The sequence below is a fragment of the Dama dama genome, chromosome 9 (assembly GCF_033118175.1).
Source record: "Dama dama isolate Ldn47 chromosome 9, ASM3311817v1, whole genome shotgun sequence".
Lineage (NCBI taxonomy): Eukaryota > Metazoa > Chordata > Mammalia > Artiodactyla > Cervidae > Dama > Dama dama.
The window spans coordinates 41,685,638-41,708,620 of record NC_083689.1 but is presented as its reverse complement, the minus strand read 5'-3'; the positions used below and the strand labels follow the sequence as shown (position 1 = coordinate 41,708,620).

General features: G+C 43.3%; 1 protein-coding gene and 1 long non-coding RNA gene across 4 annotated transcripts; one reads left to right on the top strand and one right to left on the bottom strand.

Annotated features, from left to right (window-relative positions):
• Positions 1-2,960: 2,960 nt before the first annotated feature.
• On the bottom strand, positions 2,961-18,519 carry LOC133062275 (uncharacterized). Of its 3 annotated transcripts, none has more exons than XR_009694135.1 (3): positions 17,350-18,519; positions 9,961-10,111; positions 2,961-3,704 (listed from the first exon to the last, which is right to left on the bottom strand). It is a non-coding gene; the product is annotated as an uncharacterized LOC133062275 (long non-coding RNA). The 3 variants fall into 3 exon arrangements; XR_009694136.1 differs by lacking the exon at positions 2,961-3,704 and adding an exon at positions 4,458-4,561; XR_009694134.1 differs by lacking the exon at positions 2,961-3,704 and adding an exon at positions 7,906-8,512.
• Positions 18,520-18,641: 122 nt separating this feature from the next.
• Positions 18,642-22,623, top strand: NHP2 (NHP2 ribonucleoprotein). The gene is made up of 4 exons (XM_061151073.1): positions 18,642-18,882; positions 18,966-19,035; positions 21,519-21,624; positions 22,246-22,623. The coding sequence occupies exons 1-4, from the start codon at positions 18,723-18,725 to the stop codon at positions 22,369-22,371; spliced, it is 462 nt and encodes a 153-aa protein (XP_061007056.1). The 5' UTR covers positions 18,642-18,722; the 3' UTR covers positions 22,372-22,623.
• Positions 22,624-22,983: the final 360 nt, after the last annotated feature.

The window sequence follows — 22,983 nt, the reverse complement described above, 5'->3', positions numbered from 1 at the left end:
CTTTACCCTTACCATCCTTACTCTCCCCTAGCCCCCACAACCACTAACCTCCTTTCTGTCTTTATAGATTTGCATATTCTGGACATTTTATATAAATGGAATCAAATAATATGTGGCTTTTTGCGTCCGGTCTCTTTCATTTAGCATAATCTTTTCAGTGATCATCCATATGATAGTGTGTGTCAGTACCTCATTCCTCTTTACTGCCAAATAATTTTCCACTTCTTTTGCCGGTTCCCTGGCAGAGGCTGAGTCTCAAAATGCTGAAGCACCCCAAGGCTCAATCCTCTTCCCCTCTTTGTCCCTATCTCCTCAGTTCCTGGCTGATCTCATTCAATCTCTTGACACAAAATAACGCCTATGTGCAAATGACTCACAAATCTCTCTATCCAGCCCTTTTCCATGAGTTCCAGACACACAGGTCCCACAGCCTCTTCCATATCTCCACTTGGTCATCCCAGGCATGAGGTTTGACACAACCAATTCAAGAAAACTACAGTCTGAGGTCAGTTATGAGTGGTGATGGAAGAATGCTAGTAAAGCTTAGACGATAAAGAATTCGCCTGCAATGCAGGAGACTTGGGTTTGATCCCTGGGTCGGGAAGATCCCCTGAAAAAGGGAATGTCTACCCACTCCAGTATTCTGCCAGGAGAGTTCCATGGACAGGGGAGGCTGGAGGGCTACAGTCCATGGGGTCGCAAAGAGTCAGACATGACTGAACGACTAACACTTTCATTTCCACACTTCACTTCATAAGCAAACATGCTCTAATAGCACATTAACAATATTCAAAGAAGGTTTACTCCAAAAAGACAAGGATTATTTAATATTAGGAACTCTGTTAATATAAACTACCATGTTATTAGATAAAATAAGAAAGAAGTCTCAATACATGTTAACAAGGCAATTGATAAAATTCAACATATATTTTTAGTAAACATTCTTGATAAAAATATTGATAGAATAAGGTAAGTATTTATAAAAAAAAAAAACCCAAACAATCATCTTCCAGAAGCACTTTCATTAAACTAAGAAGAAACACAAGTTGTCTTCTTCTGTTCATTATTTAACCTTTTTTGGGGATACAATAAAAGCAGTTCGATAAGAGAAAGAAACTAGAGGTATAAAAACAGGGAAGGGTAGATAACCCCATCATCATTTGCAGATAATATGAAAACATAGAAAACCCAAAACCCAGGACCCTATTCCAAACTATAAAAGAAGTCAATATGGTGGCTTTTATATATGCCAACAACACCCAAAGCTATAAAAGAAGGACCTAAAACACCTAGGAATACACTTAAGATAAAGATAAAGAAAATTTGAAATACTGAGCACACAAAAGATCTGAGCAAATAGGAAGATTCAACATTAGGAAGATGTCAACCTCTTATAAACATTTGATGAAGTAATCTGCTAATGCTATCCTGATAAAAATATCAAAATGTAATAGGAACAATCTCCTACTGAAAAAAGCAAGATGCAAAATGCTATGCATAGCATGCTATCATTTCTATAAAAAGGGGACAAGCATTTGTATATAGATAAGATATGGAGTGTCTATAGAAGGTGAAGAAGGAAATGAGTCTCATTGGTTGCTTTTGGTTAGTAAAATGGGTAACTGAAAAAGGGGTAGGAGGGACACTTTTCACTGTAGACCTTTTGGGTAAAATTTTGAACCATGTGAATATATTACTTATTCAAATCTTTTAAAAACTGAAAACAATATTTCTGGGTTTTTTTAAAATATTTTAATGGCTTTGTGTTGCCAGCAAATGATTTAGGTATCTAAAACCTTCCATTGTTGGACTCCAAGTCATGGAGTTACGGATGATAACGAGGAGGTGAGGATAGGAGAAGCCACCACCACCATCATCATCCAAATCAAGAAATTACAGTGAGCTACAGCCCATGTACCAAATGTAGCCCACTGTCTTTTTTTCATAAATAAAGTTTTATTATAAACTCTACATCCATTTGTTTACATACTGTCCATGCTGCTTTCATCCTGTAACGGCAGAGTTGAACACTTGCAACAGAGATTGTGTAGCCTGCAGAGCTTTAACAGAAACATTTGCTGACTCCTCATCTAAATCAAAAAGACTCTGACACCCAAGGTCTCCCTATCAAGCCCCAAACACTCTTAACCCAGTTTCTTCCCCAGTCTGCTCCACTTCAGCCTGTCTTCCCTCCTCTCGTGAAGAAAGAAAAAAATAGATTTCTCCATCCACGCGCAGAAAAGGAAGGTCTGGACAGAAACTGAGTCTGGTCGGGTTTCTGTTCCTCCTCAGTGATACTGGGGGCTGAGGAATAGGAACACAGGACTAGGAAGGGGACCACTTGCTGCTCTCTGAATCCCACCTCTCTCCAATCCCAGCTAAAGACTGACTGAGGAAGGAAGGGAAGCCTGGCCCCTGGTTTGCTCTGCGGTCTGGGGAAAGTCCCTTCCTCCTCAAGCCTCATCAAGCCTCTGTTACTGAAGGAGAGGGAATAGATAAGTCCCAAAGATGCTTCCAGTTTTCACATTCTAGCAGTAAGACCATGACCTCCATGTCCCCCTCCAAAGGCAAAGTAAGAAACCAGCTCTCAGGGGAGCACAGGAATATAAAGCTCATACGCCAGAGACAGCCACAACCAATCTCGGTAATTCCTCACTGCTTTAGAGGGTAGGTGTAAACTCAAAGGAGAGGAGGTGTGAGCCCAGTCAGAGAGGACTGGGATCAGCCCACTTGACAGACCCCAAGCGCAGGGGATGCAGCAGAGCTTGTCCCCTGCTTTCTCCATCCTATCTCATGGAATCAACGACTCTGAGATAGGCTTGGTCTCTGAAAGCAGCAGCCCTTCTCCTGCAACTCCCAGATCTCCACCTACATCTAGGACCCAGGTCTCCCTGCAGTTCCACCCACACCTCCGGTGGCCAACATGTATCCAGCACTTACTTTCTGTGCATTTGATCCTTTCCACAACCTGATGAGGTGGGGGTGATTATCGTCAACTCCAAGTCCTCCTGGGCCTCTTTTATCTGCTGGCCTGTCCTGACCTGCCCCTTCACGTGTGTGAATGTACCCAGCAGTTGGTGTGTTCACTTTCCACTGTTATTGTAACATCAGACCACTTGGGCTTCCCTCATGGCTCAGCTGGTAAAGACTGCCTGCAGTGCAGGAGACCTGGGTTTGATCCCTGGTTTGCGAAGATACTCTGGTGAAGGGAAAGGCTACCCACTTCAGCATTCTGGCCTGACGAACTCCATAGACTGTATAGTCCATGGGGTCACAAAGAGTTGGACACGACTGAGCAACTTTCACTTCATGACCACTTAGTGTCTTAAAACAATATCCTTTTATTCTCTCCCAGGTCTGCAGGTTAGAATTCCAGGATGGCATGATTGGGTTCTTTGAGCAGTGCTTACAAGGGTAAAATCAAAGTTTCCAGCTGTTGTGATCTCCTCTGGCATTTGGGATCCTCTTCCTAGTTCATTACTGCTGTTGGCAGGTTTCAGCTCCTTGTGGTTGTAGGGCTGGGATCCTCATTTCCTGTTGGCCAGGGATCCTTCTCAGCTCCTTGTGGCTATTCTTTGTTCCTTCAAGGTGGCCTCCTCCATCTTCAGGTGCCAGGTTCAAATCTGAGTCCCCTTCAGTCACCAGCAGAGGAAGCTCCTCAGACATACTGTCCATTCTCCTGTTTTCCCAGTTGCCTAAATGATCTTCCAAAAGCATAAAACTAACCAGGTTAGCCTCCACTGAAACTCAAGTCCCCAGTAGCATCAAGATCTAAACAAAAGTCTGTAAATTTCATTCACTCAAATGTTTTCTAAGCACTGACTCCCTGCCACATGCCAGATCCACAGACAGTCTCTGGCCTCCTGGAATTTTGAGTGCTGTGAGACAGAGGGACCCCAACAATGAATATGGCTATAGTAAGTGTTAGTGGGCCCACCAGGCTGTCTTCACCCTTGCCCTCCCCTTTCCATACCTCCAGGCTTTCCCAGCACCACCCCCACCCATTCCATAAATCTCAGTAGGAAGGAGCTTTTCCCCAGATCCCTTCCTAGGTTCCAGTTCAATACTCTTAGAGTTCCTGATGCTTCCCCATCATGGAACACAGTAGTGGAATTCATATGGAACCTCTGGGGAGGCATGGACTTTCTCCAGCTCACTAGTACTTCCTCTAATGCCTGGCACAATGTTTGACACATACCAAATGCTCAGTGCGTTTTTTGGAATGAATGAAGAGTCTGATAGGCAAATGGTGGAGATGCAAAGCTCCTCAGCATCCTCTCTACTCCTGATGGTTTGTCAACTCCACAGAAAATGCTGGCAGCAAAAACTCTAGCCACTCAGCTCTAGTCATGGGTGCCTATGCTGGCATCCTCTGTCCTACCTGTAAATTGCAGCTGGAATCCCAGTTGGGATCAGCTATTTAAGGACCAGAGCTCATTCCATGGCATGAAATCTGGCAGGCATACCAGTGTTGATTCCAAAGAGGCCAAGGGAAGAGGATGAGATTTTCTGGGCCCATCAAGCTCAAGGATCTTGTTAAGCAGTGGGAGGCAGGATGGTGCTGTGAAGACAGGGCAGGTTTTACATGCACAGACTTGCACACAGAAATACACACAGACATCAACACACTGCCAGCTTCTATCAAAACAGCAAAGAAAACAGCAGAGTCTCTAACAGAGGGGAAATTTCCCTGATTTTTGAGAGCATGCAAAGCCAATGGAAGAGGATAACAGATGAAGCAGGTGGTGAGAGCTGCAGCCCAGGGGAGTCTTCAGGGGGGTGACAGGGATACTGCAGAGGAAACTTGCCTCAAGTGGCACCCACAGGCTTCAGGATGGTGTGAATAGGAATCAGACATGAACAGTAGTAGCATAAGCACGCACTGCCTCCTCCTCCTTCCAGGCAGCCCCAGAAGAAATTCCATCTGGAAAAGCACGGGCTTTCAGCAGGTGTTGGTGGTCTTTAGTAGCATTTGCCTGAGGTTGCAAATGGGGGTCCAGGGCTGATAATGGACTCAGCGGCCACCCTCTCCCTCTCTCCACCACCAGCTGGAGCCACAGTCCATGCCCCATGGCAGCTGCATCAGCACAAAGAGCCTGACCAGAACACCAAGCATCTCGCTGGACTGCCTCAGCTCCCATCTATTAAATGTCCAGATGAGGTGGTCCCTAGGGCCCCTTGGATTTCTAAAAATATCATCCTCCCCACTAATTTTATCTCTGTCAGAAATCAAAGCCACATGCTACTGCCCACTCCAGGTCACTGGCTGGAAAAGCAGGAGGAGAGGGAGAGAAGTGCTGATGCCTTGCATTAACCCTAACCCTAACCCTACTAAGAGGCAGTGTTACCCGTGTTATGAGTTAAACTGTGTCCACCAAAACGATCTGTTCAATTGCTAACCCTGGTACCTATGCACGTAACCTTATTTGGAAAGAGGATTTTACAGATGTAATCAAGTAAAGATGAGCTCTTTAGGGTGGGCCCTAATACAATAGGGCTGGTATCCTTATAAGAAGGGGAAAATGGGGAGGGGGGATCAGGATGGGGAACACATGTAAATCCATGGCTGATTCATGTCAATGTATGGCAAAAACCACTACAATACTGTAAAGTAATTAGCCTCCAACTAATAAAAATAAGTGGAAAAAAAAAAAAAGAAGGGGAAAATGCCATGTGATGACAGAGGCAGAGATTAGAACAATATGTCTCCAAGCCAAGGAACACCAGGGAAGGCAGTGACACCAGAAGCTAACAGAAAGGCACAGAAGAGATTCTCCCCTAGAACCTACAGAAAATGCACAGCCCTGTGGATATCTTGATTTTGGACTTCTAGCCTCCAGGATGGAGAAGGCAATGGCACCCCACTCCAGTACTCTTGCCTGTAAAATCCCATGGATGGAGGAGCCTGGTAGGCTGCAGTCCATGAGGTCACTAAGAGTCGGACACGACTGAGCGACTTCGCTTTCACTTTTCACTTTCATGCATTGGAGAAGGAAATGGCAACCCACTCCAGTGTTCTTGCCTGCAGAATCCCAGGGATGGGGGAGCCTGGTGGTCTGCCATCTATGGGGTCATACAGAGTCGGACACGACTGAAGCAACTTAGCAGCAGCAGCCTCCAGGATTGTGAGACAATAAATTTGTGTTGTTTTAAGCCACCCAGTTTGCAGTACTTTATTAGTGCACCCCTTGGAAACTAATACACCCAGCCAGTCCCCAGGATCTGCTTACTGAACATGTGAATACATCTCCTCCCCACCCCACCCCAGGCTATCCTCATGAGGGAAAGGAGAGGAAGCAGGCCCAACCTTCATAAGGGAAGGATTCAGGGCAAGAGTACAGATGGAGTTCCGGTCCCTCCTTTTCTATTTCCACCCGTCCCACTCTGTTCTGTATAGTGAAGGGACCACATGCACATATCTGGACACCCCAAGGCAAACGCCCACGCTCTGTCCACACGCCACCCACACACATCTTGGCCACCCTTCAGGGACAGTTCTCTCTCTGAAGAACAGATCAAGGGAGAGGGCTGGGCAGTCTGTAGTAATGGACTCAGGGCCGACTGGGTAGGGAATTCCTGCAGTAGGAGGACAGAGGGTGGGGGCACACATCCCCTTGATCTTGCACGTGTCTCACCGCTGCTCAGGCCCTGGCAGTGCCTGGTGGCCCAGAAGGCAACAGCCTGACATCCAGCATGTGCCTAAGAGAACCAAGAGGTACTTCCCCAGCAGCATCTCATCTCAACCCTCATTCTATTTTAAAGGTGAACATAACTGAAGCACAGTAAAGTTGAAGAATTTGTCCATGGCTAAAAAGCTGACAAAGTACATTTCTGGGATCAAATCATGATCTGTTTGACTCCCAATTTTTTTTCTTCATATAACCTGCTTTTCCCTAGACATGACTTAATTGGTAAACTGCCAAAACCATATAAAATAGATTAATAACAAACAGATTTCTAAAAAACAAGCAGTACAGCCATTAAAGTAACTTAATACTAGAGAAGAATAGGAGGCTGGAAATAGACCCGAACACATATTAGAATCTGGTATATCACAAAGGTATGTAAAATGAATGGATAGAAAGAGAAAGAATTCAATAAATGGCATCAGGACAATGGCAAGCCATCTGGAAGAAAGCAAAGCTGGAACCCTGCCTTGTTCCTCACACAGTAAAACCGATGATCAAAAATTTTCCTGTAAACAGTAAAACCACAAAGCACTAGAAAATTTCCTTAAAATACAAAAAGCTTTTCTAAAGCACTAAGAGACAATTCTATAGAAAAACTAGACCAGAGAAGAACAGAAAGTTCACAGAAAAGAAACATAAATGACCTATAAAAATATAAGATATCAATCTCTTTCTGAACTAAAGAAATGAAAATGAAAATAGACATTATTTCTCCCTATTAGATCATCACCAGTGCTCTTTTCTCTGAAAAAAAAAAAAAAAAGTTTGCAAAAACCCAGTCTTCCAAAAGAGACACTATTAGGACAACTTTAAACCACACCTCTTTAGAAGGCAATTGAACCACACTGCATCCATCAAAAGTTATATAAAAGTTATGGATTTATCCTTGAAGAGACTTACAAAAGTACCAAAGATAGAGCACAAGAGTCATTGCAAACGTATTCAAAATTGTAAAAACACTAACAACAAACTAAAGTATTTCAGTAAGGGTTGGTTAAATATACAACATGATATGGCAATGTATTAAAAGAATAAGACTTATCTTTGTGATGAAAATAGAAAAATTTCCCAAGATATATTGAGAAGTGGAAACAAATTGTCAGAACAATGTATTATATTATTTAATGTATGTAAACAAATACATGGCATATATTTGCATATATACACACACAAATTTAACAGTGAATATTTCTGGAGAACATTTAAATGAGGGGATAGGTGTTAGGGGAGAAGGATGTTTAACTTTTGCTTTATACTCTTCTGTATTATCTGAAAATGTTTTTAACATAAATATCATCACAATGCTACATTTTAAATTCCAAAGCCAAAATCCTGACCTTAAAGAAACCTAGCGTTCTGAAGTGTCAACCTGATTTTTCTAAGCTCTGAGCTTACACTGAGTCAGGTGTGTCCTAAGCAGCTGTGTCTGAGGAAGGCTCCATGCTCTGGAATCCCACCTGATGGTCCCTCTCCCCTTAGCCTCTGTTCCAAAATCTCAGGCTTCACTCCTGGGGAGACACTAATTGCCACTAAGGCAACTGAACTTCTAATTGAACTTCAGCTCCTAGAGTAAGCATCTAGCTTGACAAATAAAAAGTCAATTAAAACCTCATCCTTAATTTTAAATGGAAAAAGAGTTCATATTTCATATTAAATGGAGAAGAGTTCATATTTCAGGCCAGAAGCTGTGCATCCCAAGTTTCGGGGCTGAAAGATGGAGGACAAGATGTGCTCATTTCCAACAGGAAGCTCTGTGCCCCACGTTTCCAGGTTGATATACTGACAAGTTCATATTTTGGGCCAGAAACTCTGTGGACTGAAAGCTGGAAAAAAATCCATTTGACATTATACTATTCCTGAAAGTTATACTCTTTTCAGGAAAATGTATTTACATATTCTCATTAGGCAAGGTTGTCAGAAACACAGAGAAAACTGCCATAGGAAATCACATTTAATTTCCATCTAAAATAAAACTCAAATTCACCTATCTACGAAGCAGAAAAGTGAAAGTGAAAGTGAAATCGCTCAGTCATGTCCGACTCTTTGTGACCCCCATGGACTGTAGCCTACCAGGCTCCTCCATCCATGGAATTTTCCAGGCAAGAATACTGGAGACTCACAAATCCAGAAACTAATGGATACCTGTGGGGATTTTGTTGTGGGTGTTGCCAGACTGAAGTAGAAATTAAGAGATAAAAATCACTATGTATAATGTAAGAAAAATAATAGGATGTAGCATGCAACAGAGAGAAATATAACCATGATTTTGAAATATCTCTAAATGGTGTATATTCCATTAAAATGTTGAATCACTATGTTGTATCCTAAAGCAAATAGAGTAATGTGAATCAACTATACCTCAACTGAAAAAGAAAGAGTGGATGGATAGCTACAAACACAAGAAATAATCAATAATGAGGGTTAGCAAAATAAAAATGGGGAAAGTTGAGGACTAGAAGCTCCCATCAAGAAATTAATTTGGATGGGATTATTAAAAATCTCCATTTGTTCATCCACTGGAGAGAACAGTATGGAGGATCTTTAGAAAATGGAACATGGGAGTGTGTGAGGAAACAGCAATCATGTGCCTGGGATTAATCTAAAATAATCACGTGCCTGTAATAATCTATACGTCAGGTAAAAGGGACACTTTAGAAGACAAGGGTGCCCATGCCATCCCTGCCGGCCCAACTTCCAAAGGAAAGACACTGCTGCAACCTGAGTGTACAAGGACACGGAAATGAGTAAAGAAAATGGGTTCTATACATACAATGGTATATGACTCAGCCATAAGGAAGAATGAAAAATGACATGTTCAGGCATAGGCAAGAAGGTAGAGATGATCGTAGCAAGTGATAGAATACGATGTCACTTCTAGGTGGAATCTAAAAATGGATACATAGGAGCTCTTTGAGCCAAGATAAACAGTTCACAGACTTAGGAAAAAACTCTTCTCACTTACTATTAGCAGAGAAGAAAGGTGTTGCACACATAGAAATGAGCTACTTGACTAACATGTGCACACTATTTAGAAAATAAGCCACAAGGACCTACTGAGTAACACTAGGAATGATACTCCACTTTCTGTAATAATCTATATAGGGACAGTCCCTGAAATATAACATATACACATCTATGTGTGAGTAAATCAAGTGACTGAATTAAAAACAAAAAACACCCACTGCCTTGTAGTTCAAAGTTCAAAGAAGTGAATAAACACAATAAATATAGAAACATATGCTGACTCTATTCCCCCTCATCCCATGGTTACCTTGGCTGGTATCACATCTCTGAAGACTGGGCAGGCTAGGGTCCCAAGGCTGGGTTGTTTTGGGGCTCAGGGTCCTGGGAGGGTGTGACAGGCAGTGTGATCCCACGATGTTCCTGGAGTGCCTCTTGCCCTCTGCAGGAGCCCTCAATCTCTAGGTACAGGTGAAGTAAATTAAGAGATTTGAATTAATGTAAACACACATATATGTGTCCAATAGATGATCCAAAACGACCTACTGAATAGCAAGCAGGTGGAAGTTTACTGAACACACCATAATCACCTAGGTGAGAATGAGGACCTGAAAGAAAATAGATAAATGGTCATCCATTAATGTGTCAAGTTCCTGTACATCCGAAACACACATAAAATCAGAAATCACCTCTATTCCAATATCACATCACACAGAAATGATGGGGGGTGTGGGTAGGGAATGTGTGGGCTGAATAATGCTGCTGTCTTGTGGCCATTTTCTGTAACAACAGCTTGAAAAGCTGTGCTGATGGGCATTGAGCAGACTGAAGGCCAAAGGGTCTCCAAGTCAAAAACAGCTGATCTCAACAAACATCCTAGGGGTGTTCGTCAGAAAAGAATTCAAAACAGGGCCGAGTTATAGGAAGCTGAATCAAGAGGTAATGCAAACTCACCTTTGAAAAGAAATCGCATGAAAAGAGGTCAATTTCACTAAACATTAGAAATGCAAATCAAAACCACAGGAAGGAATCATCTCAGCATTCAGAATGGCCATTGTCAGAAACTTGACAAAGACTAACTGATGGAGGTGTGGAGAAAAGGGAATATTCCTCCCCTGATTCTGGGAATATACACTGGTAAGGGACACTATGAAGGATCGTGCGAGGCTTATTAAAACAAAGAAAATGAGAATGAGGTTAGAACACTCTCTAACCCCATACATGAGATTAACTCCAAATCATTAATATCTAAAGGTCAGGAGGGATTCTATGAAAGTCTTAAGGAAAACATAGGAAGGAGACGTGATGATATAAACTACAACATCTTTTTGGATTTGGATGACATCATTGCAAGGTCTTTTGGAATCCATCTCCTAGAGCAATGAGAAATAAACCAAAACCAGGGAAATGTGATCTACTTCAATTTCAAAGCAGGTGCCCAAAAAAGGAAATCTTAAGGAATGAAGAAGGCAACCCAGAATGCAAAGAAATATTTGCAAACCAAAAAAAAAAAAAAAAAAATTGCAAACCAAGATACCCACAAGCAATTCATCTCCAAAACTAACAAACAGCTCACAGTTTGGTAATATTTAAATAAAGTCGATTCCATAAAAATATTGCATTACTATGTTGTATCACAACACAAATATAGTTATGTTAATCAAATGTACTTCAATTACCAAAAAAAATGGGATATATAGCTACAAACACAAAAGAAAACAAGAAAAAAGGAACAAAATGAAAATGGGAAATTTTGTACAACAGAAAAACCAATTGAGAAATTCCTTTGGATGAGATTACTAAAAATCACACAAACTAGATTTACCATTTCAATCTTTGCTTCAAAAACAACTGATTAGTCAAAGGAGGCCAATGAACCTACAAGCAAGATAGATACAGACAAGAAAGCCATGCAAAAGTCACATTTTACCAGGCCCATGTTCTGATAACAAGTACCATCAAATAATACGTAAAAGTTTTGATGATTTTTTCAAAAACTATTCAAAAGGTGTTAGCTCTGAAGATGTGTTTCCCATATTTTTATCTGTGCCCAAGTTTCCGTGCTGAAATATGGAGAAGTTTAGATTTTAGGCTGGAAGCTATGCACCCCAAATTTCTGGGCTGAAATATGGAAAAGAGTCAACATGTTCCCAAAGGTATGCAAACAGCCATTAAGCACATGAAAAATTGTTCAGCATCATTAGTCATCAGGAAAACACAAATCAAAACCACAGTGAGATACTTCTTCATACACACTTGGATCACTATAATGAAAAAGTCAGATAACAGCAAGTATTGATGAGAATGAGGAGAAATTGCAACACTTACACACTGCTGATAGAAATGTGAAATGGTATAGCCACTTTGGAAAACAGCCAGGCAGTTCCCCCAAAAGTTAGAGCTATCACTGACACAGCAATTCTATTTCTAGGTGCATACCCAAGAGAAGAATCAAAAACATATACCCACAAGAAAACTTGTACATATATGTCCACAGTAGCACAATAGCCAAAAGGTGGTAACAACCCTCTCCATCAACTTATAAATGGATAAAATGCAGTATATCCATACAATGGAATGTTATTTAATAATGGAACACTGACTCATGCTACAATATAGACAAACCTTGAAAACATGCTAAGTGAAAGGAGCCAGACACAAGAGGCCACATATTTTATGATTCCATTTCTGTGTAATGTCTATAACAGGGACATCTAGAGAGACAAAGCGTAGATTAGTGGTTACTTAGGTCCAAGGAGGATAAGGGGGTAAGATGTGATAGCTAAAGTGTGCAAGGGCTCTCTTTGAAGTTAATAAAAATGTCCTAATTAATTTTGAGGATAGCTGCACAACTCAGTGAATACGCTAAAGCCACTGAATCGTACACTGTAAATGGGTGAATTGTATGATACAGGAATTATGTCTCAATTTGTTAATTTAAAAAAATACTTAAAAAAAAACTTTATTTATTTATCTGGCTGCACTGGGTTGTAACTGCAGCATGCAGGATCTTTTTTCGTTTTAGTTGCAGCATGTGGGATCTTACTTTCCCAACCAGGAATCAAACCCAGGCCCTTGAATGCAGGCCCCCTGCACTGAGAACGCAGAATTTTAGCCACTGGACCACCAGGGAAGTCCCATGTCTCCAATTGAAAAAAAATCATCCTCCCAAGTTTTTTTAAAAAAACAGATCTTTAGTCCATCAAGGTCTAACTTTCTCATTTTCTAGATGAGGCACTGAAGCCCAGAGAGGTTAAAATGACTTGCCCAAAGTCTTTTGCCATTTAAAATCCTGATGGCCTGACTACCCTTTAGCAGTTATGTCCTCACCCATTTTACCCTACTTCAAGTGCACATGAGTGGCCATTCAGAAAAAATCAGTGAGGTCACACAAACCACCTTAGGTCTAGCACAGAGCTCCAGACTGGTGTTAGAAATATATACAGAGTTGTTTACACAGAGTTGTTTACTGAGGACAGGTTTGTTCTTGGCATTTCATTGTCTTAGAGCTCAAAAAGATGACACTTGTGACCTAGACAAGCCAAGATACACACACTTTCATTATCCAGCCATGTTTCATCACCTTTGAACTAAAGTTGAATATCAAGTCCACAGGAAATGAGCAGAGCATGAGTTTGGACACTAGTGGACAGGATTCAAACTCAGTTTTGTGTGAACTGTATGAAGCTATTACCTTTATGAGCTTAAGGAAATTGTGAATAATAGAGGTATTCTTTGTGAGCTATTGCATATAATGTGCTTGGCACATGCATTTTTAATTCCTCTTTCCACATAAGAACTGAGAGGTCTTCATATCTGAGACCTTGGTGAGGTCAGTCAAGCACATTTGCTTGAATTGGGTTTCGTGGGGATGAAATTCTCTGCTGAGTTAATCATGCCCAGTGCACACATCTGGGAACACCTTTCCCCTTTGCAACCCTGATACATTGTCACCCAACCAACAAGTTTGAAAGAGGAATAGAAAACCACCTGGGGAGCCAGCCAGCTGTGAGCTCAGAGGAGCGCTGCTTTCATGGTCTCATGTGCCATTTGGGGAGGGCTCCCCAGGGAAGGCCAGAACTTCTACTGCAAGACCTATAGGGAGGAAGGCAGGGGAGGGTTTGGGGTGAGAAATGGTGTAGCAAAGTGGTAGACAGTAAGGCAAATCTGACAGTAGCCACCAGTCCTAAAGCTCAGGACAGGTTATCTTTACTCAAGAAATTACACAGTAAAAACATTTGAAAGATCAATTTTTTATTACATTGTGCATACAAACTTTATTTTCAAATTATATTTTATTGCTTACATAACCATTCTCATTGCTCAATTGATATATTTTTCTATTTGTGAAATTATTTGGGGTCTAAGGTTGGAATGGATTACATCCTACTTTTCTTATTAAAATACTAAGTTTCAAAAAACTACTTGTTTTGGGATAGTATAGTCATTTTTTTAATATTGATTCTTTCAATCCACAAACATGGTACACCTTTCCATCTGTTTATGTCTTGATTTCTTTCTTCAGCAGCTTGTAGTGTTCAGAGTATAGGTCTTTTGTCTCCTTAGATAGGCTTATTCCTAGGTTCTTTTTTTATGTGATGGTAAATGGAGTTGCTTCTTGAATTTCTCTTTCTGATCTTTTATTGTTAAGTGTATAGAAATGCAACAGATTTCCGTGTATTAATTTTGTAACCTGTGACTTTGCCAAATTCATTGCCGAGTCCTAGTATTTTTCTGGTAGTATCTTTAGGATCTTCTATGTATAGTATCATGTCATCTGCAAACAGTGACAGTTTAATTTCTTCTTTTCCAATTTGGATTCCCTTTATTTCTTTTTCTCTGATTGTTGTAGCTAGGACTTTCAAAACTATGTTGAATAAAGTGGTGAGAATGGACATCCTTGTCTTATCCCTGATCTGAGAGGGAATGCTTTCAACTTTTCACCGTATGATGCCAGCTGTAGGTTTGTCATATATGGCCTTTATTATGCTGAGATATGTACCCTCTATGCCCACTTTCTGGAGAGTTTTTTTTTTTAATCATAAATAGGTGCTGAATTTTGAATCTTGTCAAAAGGTTTTTCTGCATCTATTTAGATGATCATATGGTTTATATTCTTCAATATGTTGATGTGGTGTATCACATTGATTTGCAGATGTTGAAAAGTCCTTGCATCCCTGGGATGAATTCCTCTTGATCATCAGAGAGGTTTACTAATGACAGATTTATTCTTGGCATTTCATTGTCTTATGACTCAAAAAGCTGACAGTTTGTATGATTTTTTTAATGTATTATTGGATATGGATTGCTAGTATTTTGCTGAGGACTATTTGCATCTATATTCATCAGTGATATTAGCCTGTAATTTTCTTTTTTTTGTGTGTGTGTGATATCTTTGTCTGGTTTTGGTATTAGAGTAATGGTGGCCTCATAAAATGAGTTTAGAAGCTTCCTTCCTCTGTAACTTTTTGGAATAGTTTGAGAAAGACAGGCAATCTACAGATTCAATGCAACACCTATCAAATTACCAATGGCATTTTTTGCAGAATTGGAATTTAAAATCTCAATATTTAAAATGTATGGAGACCCAAGACTCCAAATAGCCAAAGCAATCTTTAAAAAGAAAAACAGAGCTGGAGGAATCAGGCTCTCTGACTTCAGACTATATTACAAAGCTACAGTCATCAAAACAGTATAGTACTGGCACAAAAATAGAAACATACATCAATGGAACAGTATAGAAAACCCAGAAATAAGTGCAAGCACCTATGGTCAATTAATCTATGATAAAGGAGGCAAGACTACACAATGTTGGAAAGACAGCCTCTTCAACAAAAGGTGCTGGGAAAACTGAACAGCCACCTATAGAAAAAAATGAAATTAGATCATTCCTTAACTCTACTCACAAAAATAAACTCAAAATGGATTAGAGACCTAAATGTGACACCAGATACTATAAAACTTATAGAGGAAAACATAGGTAGAACACTCTCTCATAAAAATCACAGCAACAACAACAACAAAAAAAACAGCAAAAGTCAAAATCTTTTTTGACTCATCTCTCTGAATAATGGAAATAAAAACAAAAATAAACAAATGGAACCTACTTAAACTCAAACGTTTTTGCACAGCAAAAGAAACAATAAACAAAATGAAAAGACAATTCAGATTGGGAGAAAATATTTGCAAATGACATTACTGATAAGGGCTTAGTCTCCAAAATTTACAAATAGCTTATGACACTTAACAGCATAAACAAACAACCCATTCAAAAAATGCACAGAGGACCTGAATAGGCATTTCTCCAAAGAGGACATACAGATGGCCAATAATAGGTACATGAAAAGATGTTCAACATCGCTAGTTATTAGAGAAATGCAAATCAAAACTACAATGAGACATCACCTCATACTGGTCAGGATGGCTATCATCAAAAAACCCACAAACAACAAATGCTGGAAAGGGTGTGGAGAGAAGGGAACCCTCCTACACTGTTGGTGGGAATGTAAATTGGTATAGCCACTATGGAGAACAGTAGGGAGGTTCCTTAAAAAACTAAAAATAGAGCTATCCTATGACTCAGCAATCCCACTTGTGGGCATATATCTGGGGAAAAAACATGATTTGGAAGGACACATGCACTCCAGTGTTCATTACAGCACTGTTCACAATAGCCAAGACATGGAAGCAACCTAAATGTCCATCAACAGAGGAACGGATAAAGAAGATATGATAATATATATGATGGAATATTACTCAGCCATTGAAAAGAATGAAATAATGCCATTTGTAGCAACATGGATGGACCAAAAGAGTGTAATACTGAGTGAAGTAAGTCAGACAGAGAAGGAGAAATATCATATGACATCCCTTATATGTGGATTCAAAAAAGAAACTATACAAATAAACTTACAAAACAGAAAGACACTCACAAACTCAGAAAACGACTTATGGTTGCCAGAGGGAAGGGATAGTTAGGGATTTTGGGAAGGTCGGGTACACATTGCTATATTTAAAATGGATAACCAACAAGGACCTATTGTGTAGCACAAGGAACTCTGTTCAATGTTATGTGACAGCCTGGACGGGAGGGGGGGTTTAGGGGAGAATGGATTCCATGTATATGTATGGCTGAGTTCCTTCCCTGTTCACCAGAAACTACCACAACATTTTTAACCAGCTATATCCCAATACAAAATAAAATGTTTAAAGTCTGAAAACAAGAGTACTTGTTTTTTATGTAACGGCTGCACTTGGTTACAGGGTTAAAAGTTCAGGTTTTCAGTTGTCCCCTGCTGTCAAGGCCACCTGCAGACTTTTAAAGTTCCATTTTATGGCCTGTTCCACTACCACAAAAATGGCCCGCCTACCACCACATAATCAAAGGCAATTGATTTATAGCAATGATACGCTTCCCTGGTGGCTCAGTGGTAAAGAATCTGCCTGCTAATACAGGAGACGCCTGTTTGATCCCTGGGTTGGGAAGATTCCCTAGAGAAGGAAAGGGCAATTCACTCCAGTATTCTTGCCTGGGAAATCCCATGGACAGAGCAGGCTGGTGGGCTACATCCATGGGGTCACAAAAGAGTCAGACACGACTTAGCAACTAAATAACAACAAATATTCATCCAACGTTCCAAGACAGAGTGCAAGAAATAAGTCAGAGGTACAAGATCCACCCCGGTCTAGGCCTGCTCACCTCCCCAGCATTGTTATGTGTGTGTTAGTCGCTCAGTTGTGTCCGCCTCTTTGCTATCTCCATTGACTGTAGCCTTCCAGGCTCCTCTGTCCATGGGATTCACCAGGCAAGAATACTGGAGTGGAGCGGGTTGCTATTTCCTTCGTCAAGGGATCTTCCCAACTCAGGGATCGAACCCGAGTCTCTCTCATTGCCTGCAGATTCTTTACCATCTGAGCCACCAGGGTAGCCCAATCAATCCTCTAGAGTTAACTGCAAACGCGCCGCCTACTCAGCGCACTTCCCCACCCTCAAGTCTCAGCCCGTGTTCACACTGTCTTCCCTCAGCTCCCACCAGCGGTCTGCGTCATGCCTTCTGTGGGTGTGATGCCAGGCGGCGGCGGGAACTACGAAGACAACAAGAGGGTTAGAGGATGCCGGCGGGAGGTCGGCAGAGAACTTTAATTTTAGGTACGTTGGTCAGGAGACTCTCTCCCGTGATTAACAGCTGAGCAGATTTCTGCGGGAAGGGTGGTACCGAGTTCTCCGAAGAAAAGCGGTCTAGACCGAAGCGCTTAGTGAGTGAATGGTTCCATCCCTCGCTAGGAAAGAGAAAGCAGAGTGTGAGAACCGTGATAGAACGAAGAAATCGCAAGTAGTGCCACGCTTTACCTTAACCTTGGCACCTAGGGTACACCACCCAGGAGCAACTCAGGACCGGGGGCCAGATGGGACTGGGCAGATCGGAACTGCCCAAGTGAGGGATCAGATTCTAAGGAGGTTTGGAATCACACTTAAGACTTCCATTCCACAACCCTGGTCGCAGACCCCGCCCTTTAGGCAAGGCTCCGGTCCACTTAGATGCGGCCACGCCCCTACAGGTACGGCTTCCTCCTCCCAGCGCCTACACCTGTGACATTGAACTCTCACACAAACTCAAGCCGGGGTCTTAGCCCCTCTTCGCCTCCTCCAGGGCCCGCCTCCCTCCGGCCTTCGCCCCTCGCCTCATAGGCCCTCCGTTGTTGTTGTTCAGTCGCGAAGTTGTGTGCGATTCTTTGCGACTCAATGGACTGTAGCACGCTAGGCTCCTCTATCCTTCACTATCTCCCCGAGTTTGCCCAAATTCACAGCTTGCCTTCCAACTTCTGCCCTAAACCGCTTCCGCCTCGCCTGCGTTGTGGGAGTGGCCCCGCCCCTACGTCCAAGATTCCACCCCTCGGCGCTCCGTGTTTGGAGACCTGAGCTTCAAGGATTGGCCAGTGGCGGAGACATGAGTTCCTAATTGGTTATGTCGTGCAGCCTCTTCCCGCAGAGCAGCATGACCCGGAAGTGATTTCTGAAGTGCCGGCCGCGTGGATTTGTGCCTTGCGTGCTGGATTGCCACAGTCGCTGCCATGACCAAAATAAAGGCAGATCCAGACGGGCCGGAGGCTCAGGCGGACGCGTGCTGCGCGGAGCGCACTTACCATGAACTGCTAGTGAATCTGAACCCCATCGCGCAGCCTCTGGCGTCTCGCCGCCTCACGCGGAAGCTCTACAAATGCATCAAGAAAGGTGCGGTGGACGCCGGGCCGGGCCGGGGCGGGACGCGGGTGGCAGGCCGAGGGCCCCCCTGACTGACTGTTCTGTCGTTGCAGCCGTGAAGCAGAAGCAGATTCGGCGCGGGGTGAAGGAGGTTCAGAAATTTATCAACAAAGGCGAGAAAGGGTAAGAATCCCCCCTACCCCCCGCCGGCTTTCGGGGATGGTATCCTGCTACTTAACAGGTAGTTGGTAAAAGTGCTCCGACTTGGGTCGTATGCAGAAGGTACATTCCCTTCCGTACAGATGTCGATACCACGTACAAGAGCTCAAAGGGACACCTTGGGGAAGGTGAATTCCAGGGGAACCAAATAGTATAAGCCAACGTACTTAGGGTTGATCCCAGCTTCATTCACTTAGCGACTATTTACCGAGTGTCTACTGTTTTTCAGGCACTGTGCTATGGGGAGACAATGGCAGTAATCAAATACAAAATTACAAGTTGTCATGGGTAAGCATGAAGGAAAAGTACAGGGTGCAGTGAGAATGACTTCATTATCCTAAAGCTTTCCTTTTTTGGCATTTTTCAGAATCTGAAAATTATTTGCGTTTTTATTCCCTGTCTCTCTCACTCAGGCCAGAAAGTAAGCTCTTTGAGAACAGAATAAAGCCTCTCACTGCTTTATTTTCAGAAGTGCCTGGTACATTGTAGGTGCTCAAGAGCTAAATAATGCTGGGAGGATTTGGTGCTCTATGGAGTCTGACCTAGGTGGGGTAGCTGAGGTCTGAAGATACAGGATTCATTTGTGGCTTCCAGGTTTGGGGGGCATTCTGCCAGAAGAAAGTAGATTCCAGGGCAGGAGAGGGTAGTAGTGGATAGAAGTGCTACCTTCTCATGGGACTCTATAAGCCATTGTAAGTTTACTTTTTGTACTCCGGAATTTTGGAAGCCAATGAGTGTTAAAGTGAGGGGGTGACATAATTAGACTTCCCATTACACACCTTTAGAAGGTTTTGTGGCAACTTTGGAAAAGATCAGAGATGGAAGAATAGATGGAGAAATTGAGATAGGTGGCTACTCTGGTGCAGAAGAGATGAGAACAATTTTGACTGGGTTATTGATTGCAGAGATGGAGAGAATTAAAGTGGATGGATGAGAGGACTTTTGCATACAGAGTGAGGCGGTGTGGGCTCCAGGCAGATGAACAGAGGGCCCGTTCACTGAGACAGTGAACAGTGAGGGAGCCAGGTTTGTATGAGATCATGAGTCTGGTTTTAGACAAGTTTTCAAGGTGCCTTTTAAACATGGGATCCCTCTCCCTAGCAGAACTGTCAAATAGGCAGGTGACTGTATGGGTGTTCAGTTTGGGAGAGGGTTGGGTTGGAGAGAATAGATTTGGGAGTTGTCAGTAGAGAGTTGGCACTTGAAGCCTTGGTTACAGATGGGGTCAGCTGAGAGAACGAATTGACAGAGCAGAAAGACCAGGCTGTGGGAATACCAGCATTGAAAGGCTTCTCAGGAATTTCCTGGCAGTCCAGTGGTTAGGACTCCATGCTTCCACTGCAGGCGGGCCAGGGTTCCATCCTTGGTTGGGGAACTGACATCCCACAAGCTGCACAGCACGGCCAAACACAATAAAGGCTACTCAAAGGAAGCGGAGCCTGCAGAGGAGGAGAGTCTATGAGCCAAAGGAAAACTAAGGAGTGTGGATGTAGTGCTTTGAACCCAAGAGCTCTTTCCTTGTGTTTTCCTCTCCCCAGAACAGGCTCTTCCTTCTGTCATCAGGGCTCCTGAGGCTGTTGCCGCAGAACCCCATCAGCTTGCCAGCTAGAACAGTTATAGATTCTCTGGCAAGCTTTCCTTGGTTCCCTATCACTCTTAGGAATGAGCCTTGAAGCACTCAAAACCCTTACACGTGACTAGTTTTTCTAGCCTTCATATCAGCCTCATCTCCCCATCCTGGACTCCAAAGCCATCCCTGGCTCCCAACAACAGCCATCCCCTGTGTATCTGGTATCTTTCTGATTCTCTCAACCTTAAATGCTTTCCCTGCCCCCAGCCCCCCTATGGGCTTCCCTGGTAGTTCAGTGGTAAAAAACCTGCCTGCTAAGGCAGGAGATGCAGGTTCAATCCCTGATCTGGGAAGATCCCCTGGAGAAGGAAATGACAACCCATTCCAGTATTCTTGCCTGGAAAAACCCCATGGACAGAGGAGCCTGGCAGGCTACCATCCATGGGATCACAAAGAGTAGGACATGATTTAGTGACTGACAGCAACAAAGCCCCTCCATGGGGACCTGACAGATGTTCATCATTCAGCTTTCCTCTCAAGTGTTGCTTCCTGATTCCTTTCTTGACTGTCCAAGGAGAGCTGAGCTCTTACTCCTTGGCATCTCTCATACTTCATCTGTCCCGGTACAGTACCTTTTGTCACACTTGGTGGCATTTACTTGTTGCCAGGCAACAGAGATCACCTCCCCAGAGGAATGCACTCACCAAACAAATCTTAATGCGTTTCTTGAGTTTGGGAGACATACATGATGGGGCTACTTGAGGGCAGGGGCCAGTTTACCCATCTCTATAGCCCCCAAGACCCAGCTCAGTGGCCTCCTTTATGACTGAAAAGGGAACCAGCAAGCTGGGAATGACATTGGTTTCTCTTATTTCAGGATTATGGTTTTGGCAGGAGACACGTTACCCATTGAGGTATACTGCCATCTCCCAGTTATGTGTGAAGATCGGAATTTGCCATATGTCTATATCCCCTCTAAGACGGTAAGGAGCACCTGAGCCCCTGATCTTGGTCAGCACAGAAGAGGGTCTGGGATCAGGTTGGTGGCAGCAGGCCATAGTGGCAAACAGCGTGAGCTTTGGAGCTAAAGACAGGCCTGGATGGATTCTTGGCTCTGCTGCTTCCTAGATGAGGGAATGCAGATAAATCACCTCTCTGTACTATTACTTTCTTGTAAAATGGGACTGTGGGAATGAAACAGGTGAACTTGAATGTGTCAGTCCTGTTAGGTGGGTGCAGTGTTCAGAAGAGATGTTCTAGGGACCTGCAGCTGTCCTTACCCTTACATAGCAGAGGCCAGGTCTGGGCTCCAAGGGGTGGGGAATAGCAGGGCCCTGGAAAGCATAGGCCCTGCTTAAGGGGACAGCCCCTACTGAGCTGGAGCCCTTTCACAGTTGCCACATGGAACTGTAGGCCCAGTGTTGCTGGACCACAGCTTGAAAGTCTGCTAAGTTTAAATGGTGGCAACCAATTCAAAATGTTAACAGTGATTGACTAGCTCATGTCTGTGGGCTGGATTAAGCTGGTGGATCATCAGTGCGTGACTCCTTGGTGCACAGGTTCTGTGGCCTTTGTTCCAAACAGCCTTTTTCCCTTCTGTGCAGGACCTGGGTGCAGCCGCTGGCTCTAAGCGCCCCACCTGCGTGATAATGGTCAAGCCCCACGAGGAATACCAGGAGGCCTATGACGAGTGCCTGGAGGAGGTGCAAGCCCTGCCCCCACCCATGTGAAGGACTTAGGCACAACCTGGGCACCTGCTCCAAAAACAGTTGGCTTGGTGGCGGGCCAGTTGGCTGCCCTCCTGCTGCCCACATTCAGGCATCTCCGTGGTCCCCTGAGGCACGTATTCTTCATAAGCAGCTCCAACAGCGACTTCACAATGGCAGAGCCAGCATCTTCTCCATCAGCGCTGTTTCCTGTTGAACTTCAGTGAAGATAGTTCCAAGAATGTGATGTGGGGGAAGTAAATCCTAAAACTAAAATGTGGTGAGTCTGTGGGTGTTTTTTTTAAGCAGCAACTACTGGTGGGGCCAAGTTGGTGGTGGGAAGGAAAGAGCAGAAGTAACCTTTCTCACCAGATGACCCCAGGACTTCAATAATGCTCAGTGTGAATGTTTGGCCACCAGGGTCAGTGCTGGACTCAAGCTGAGAATGGACCCTGCTACCACCCTCAGCTTTCCACTCTACTTCTAGAGTAGCTGGGAGCTGCAGGCAAGCCAGCTGAGCCCAGAGCCCACTTCATGGAGCCTGTAGTTCCTATGTTGGGGACACCCCCATTCCTCTTTTCTTTTTTCCCCAAGAGCCTCAAATGCCACTGGGAAGCTGACAGACACAATTTACCC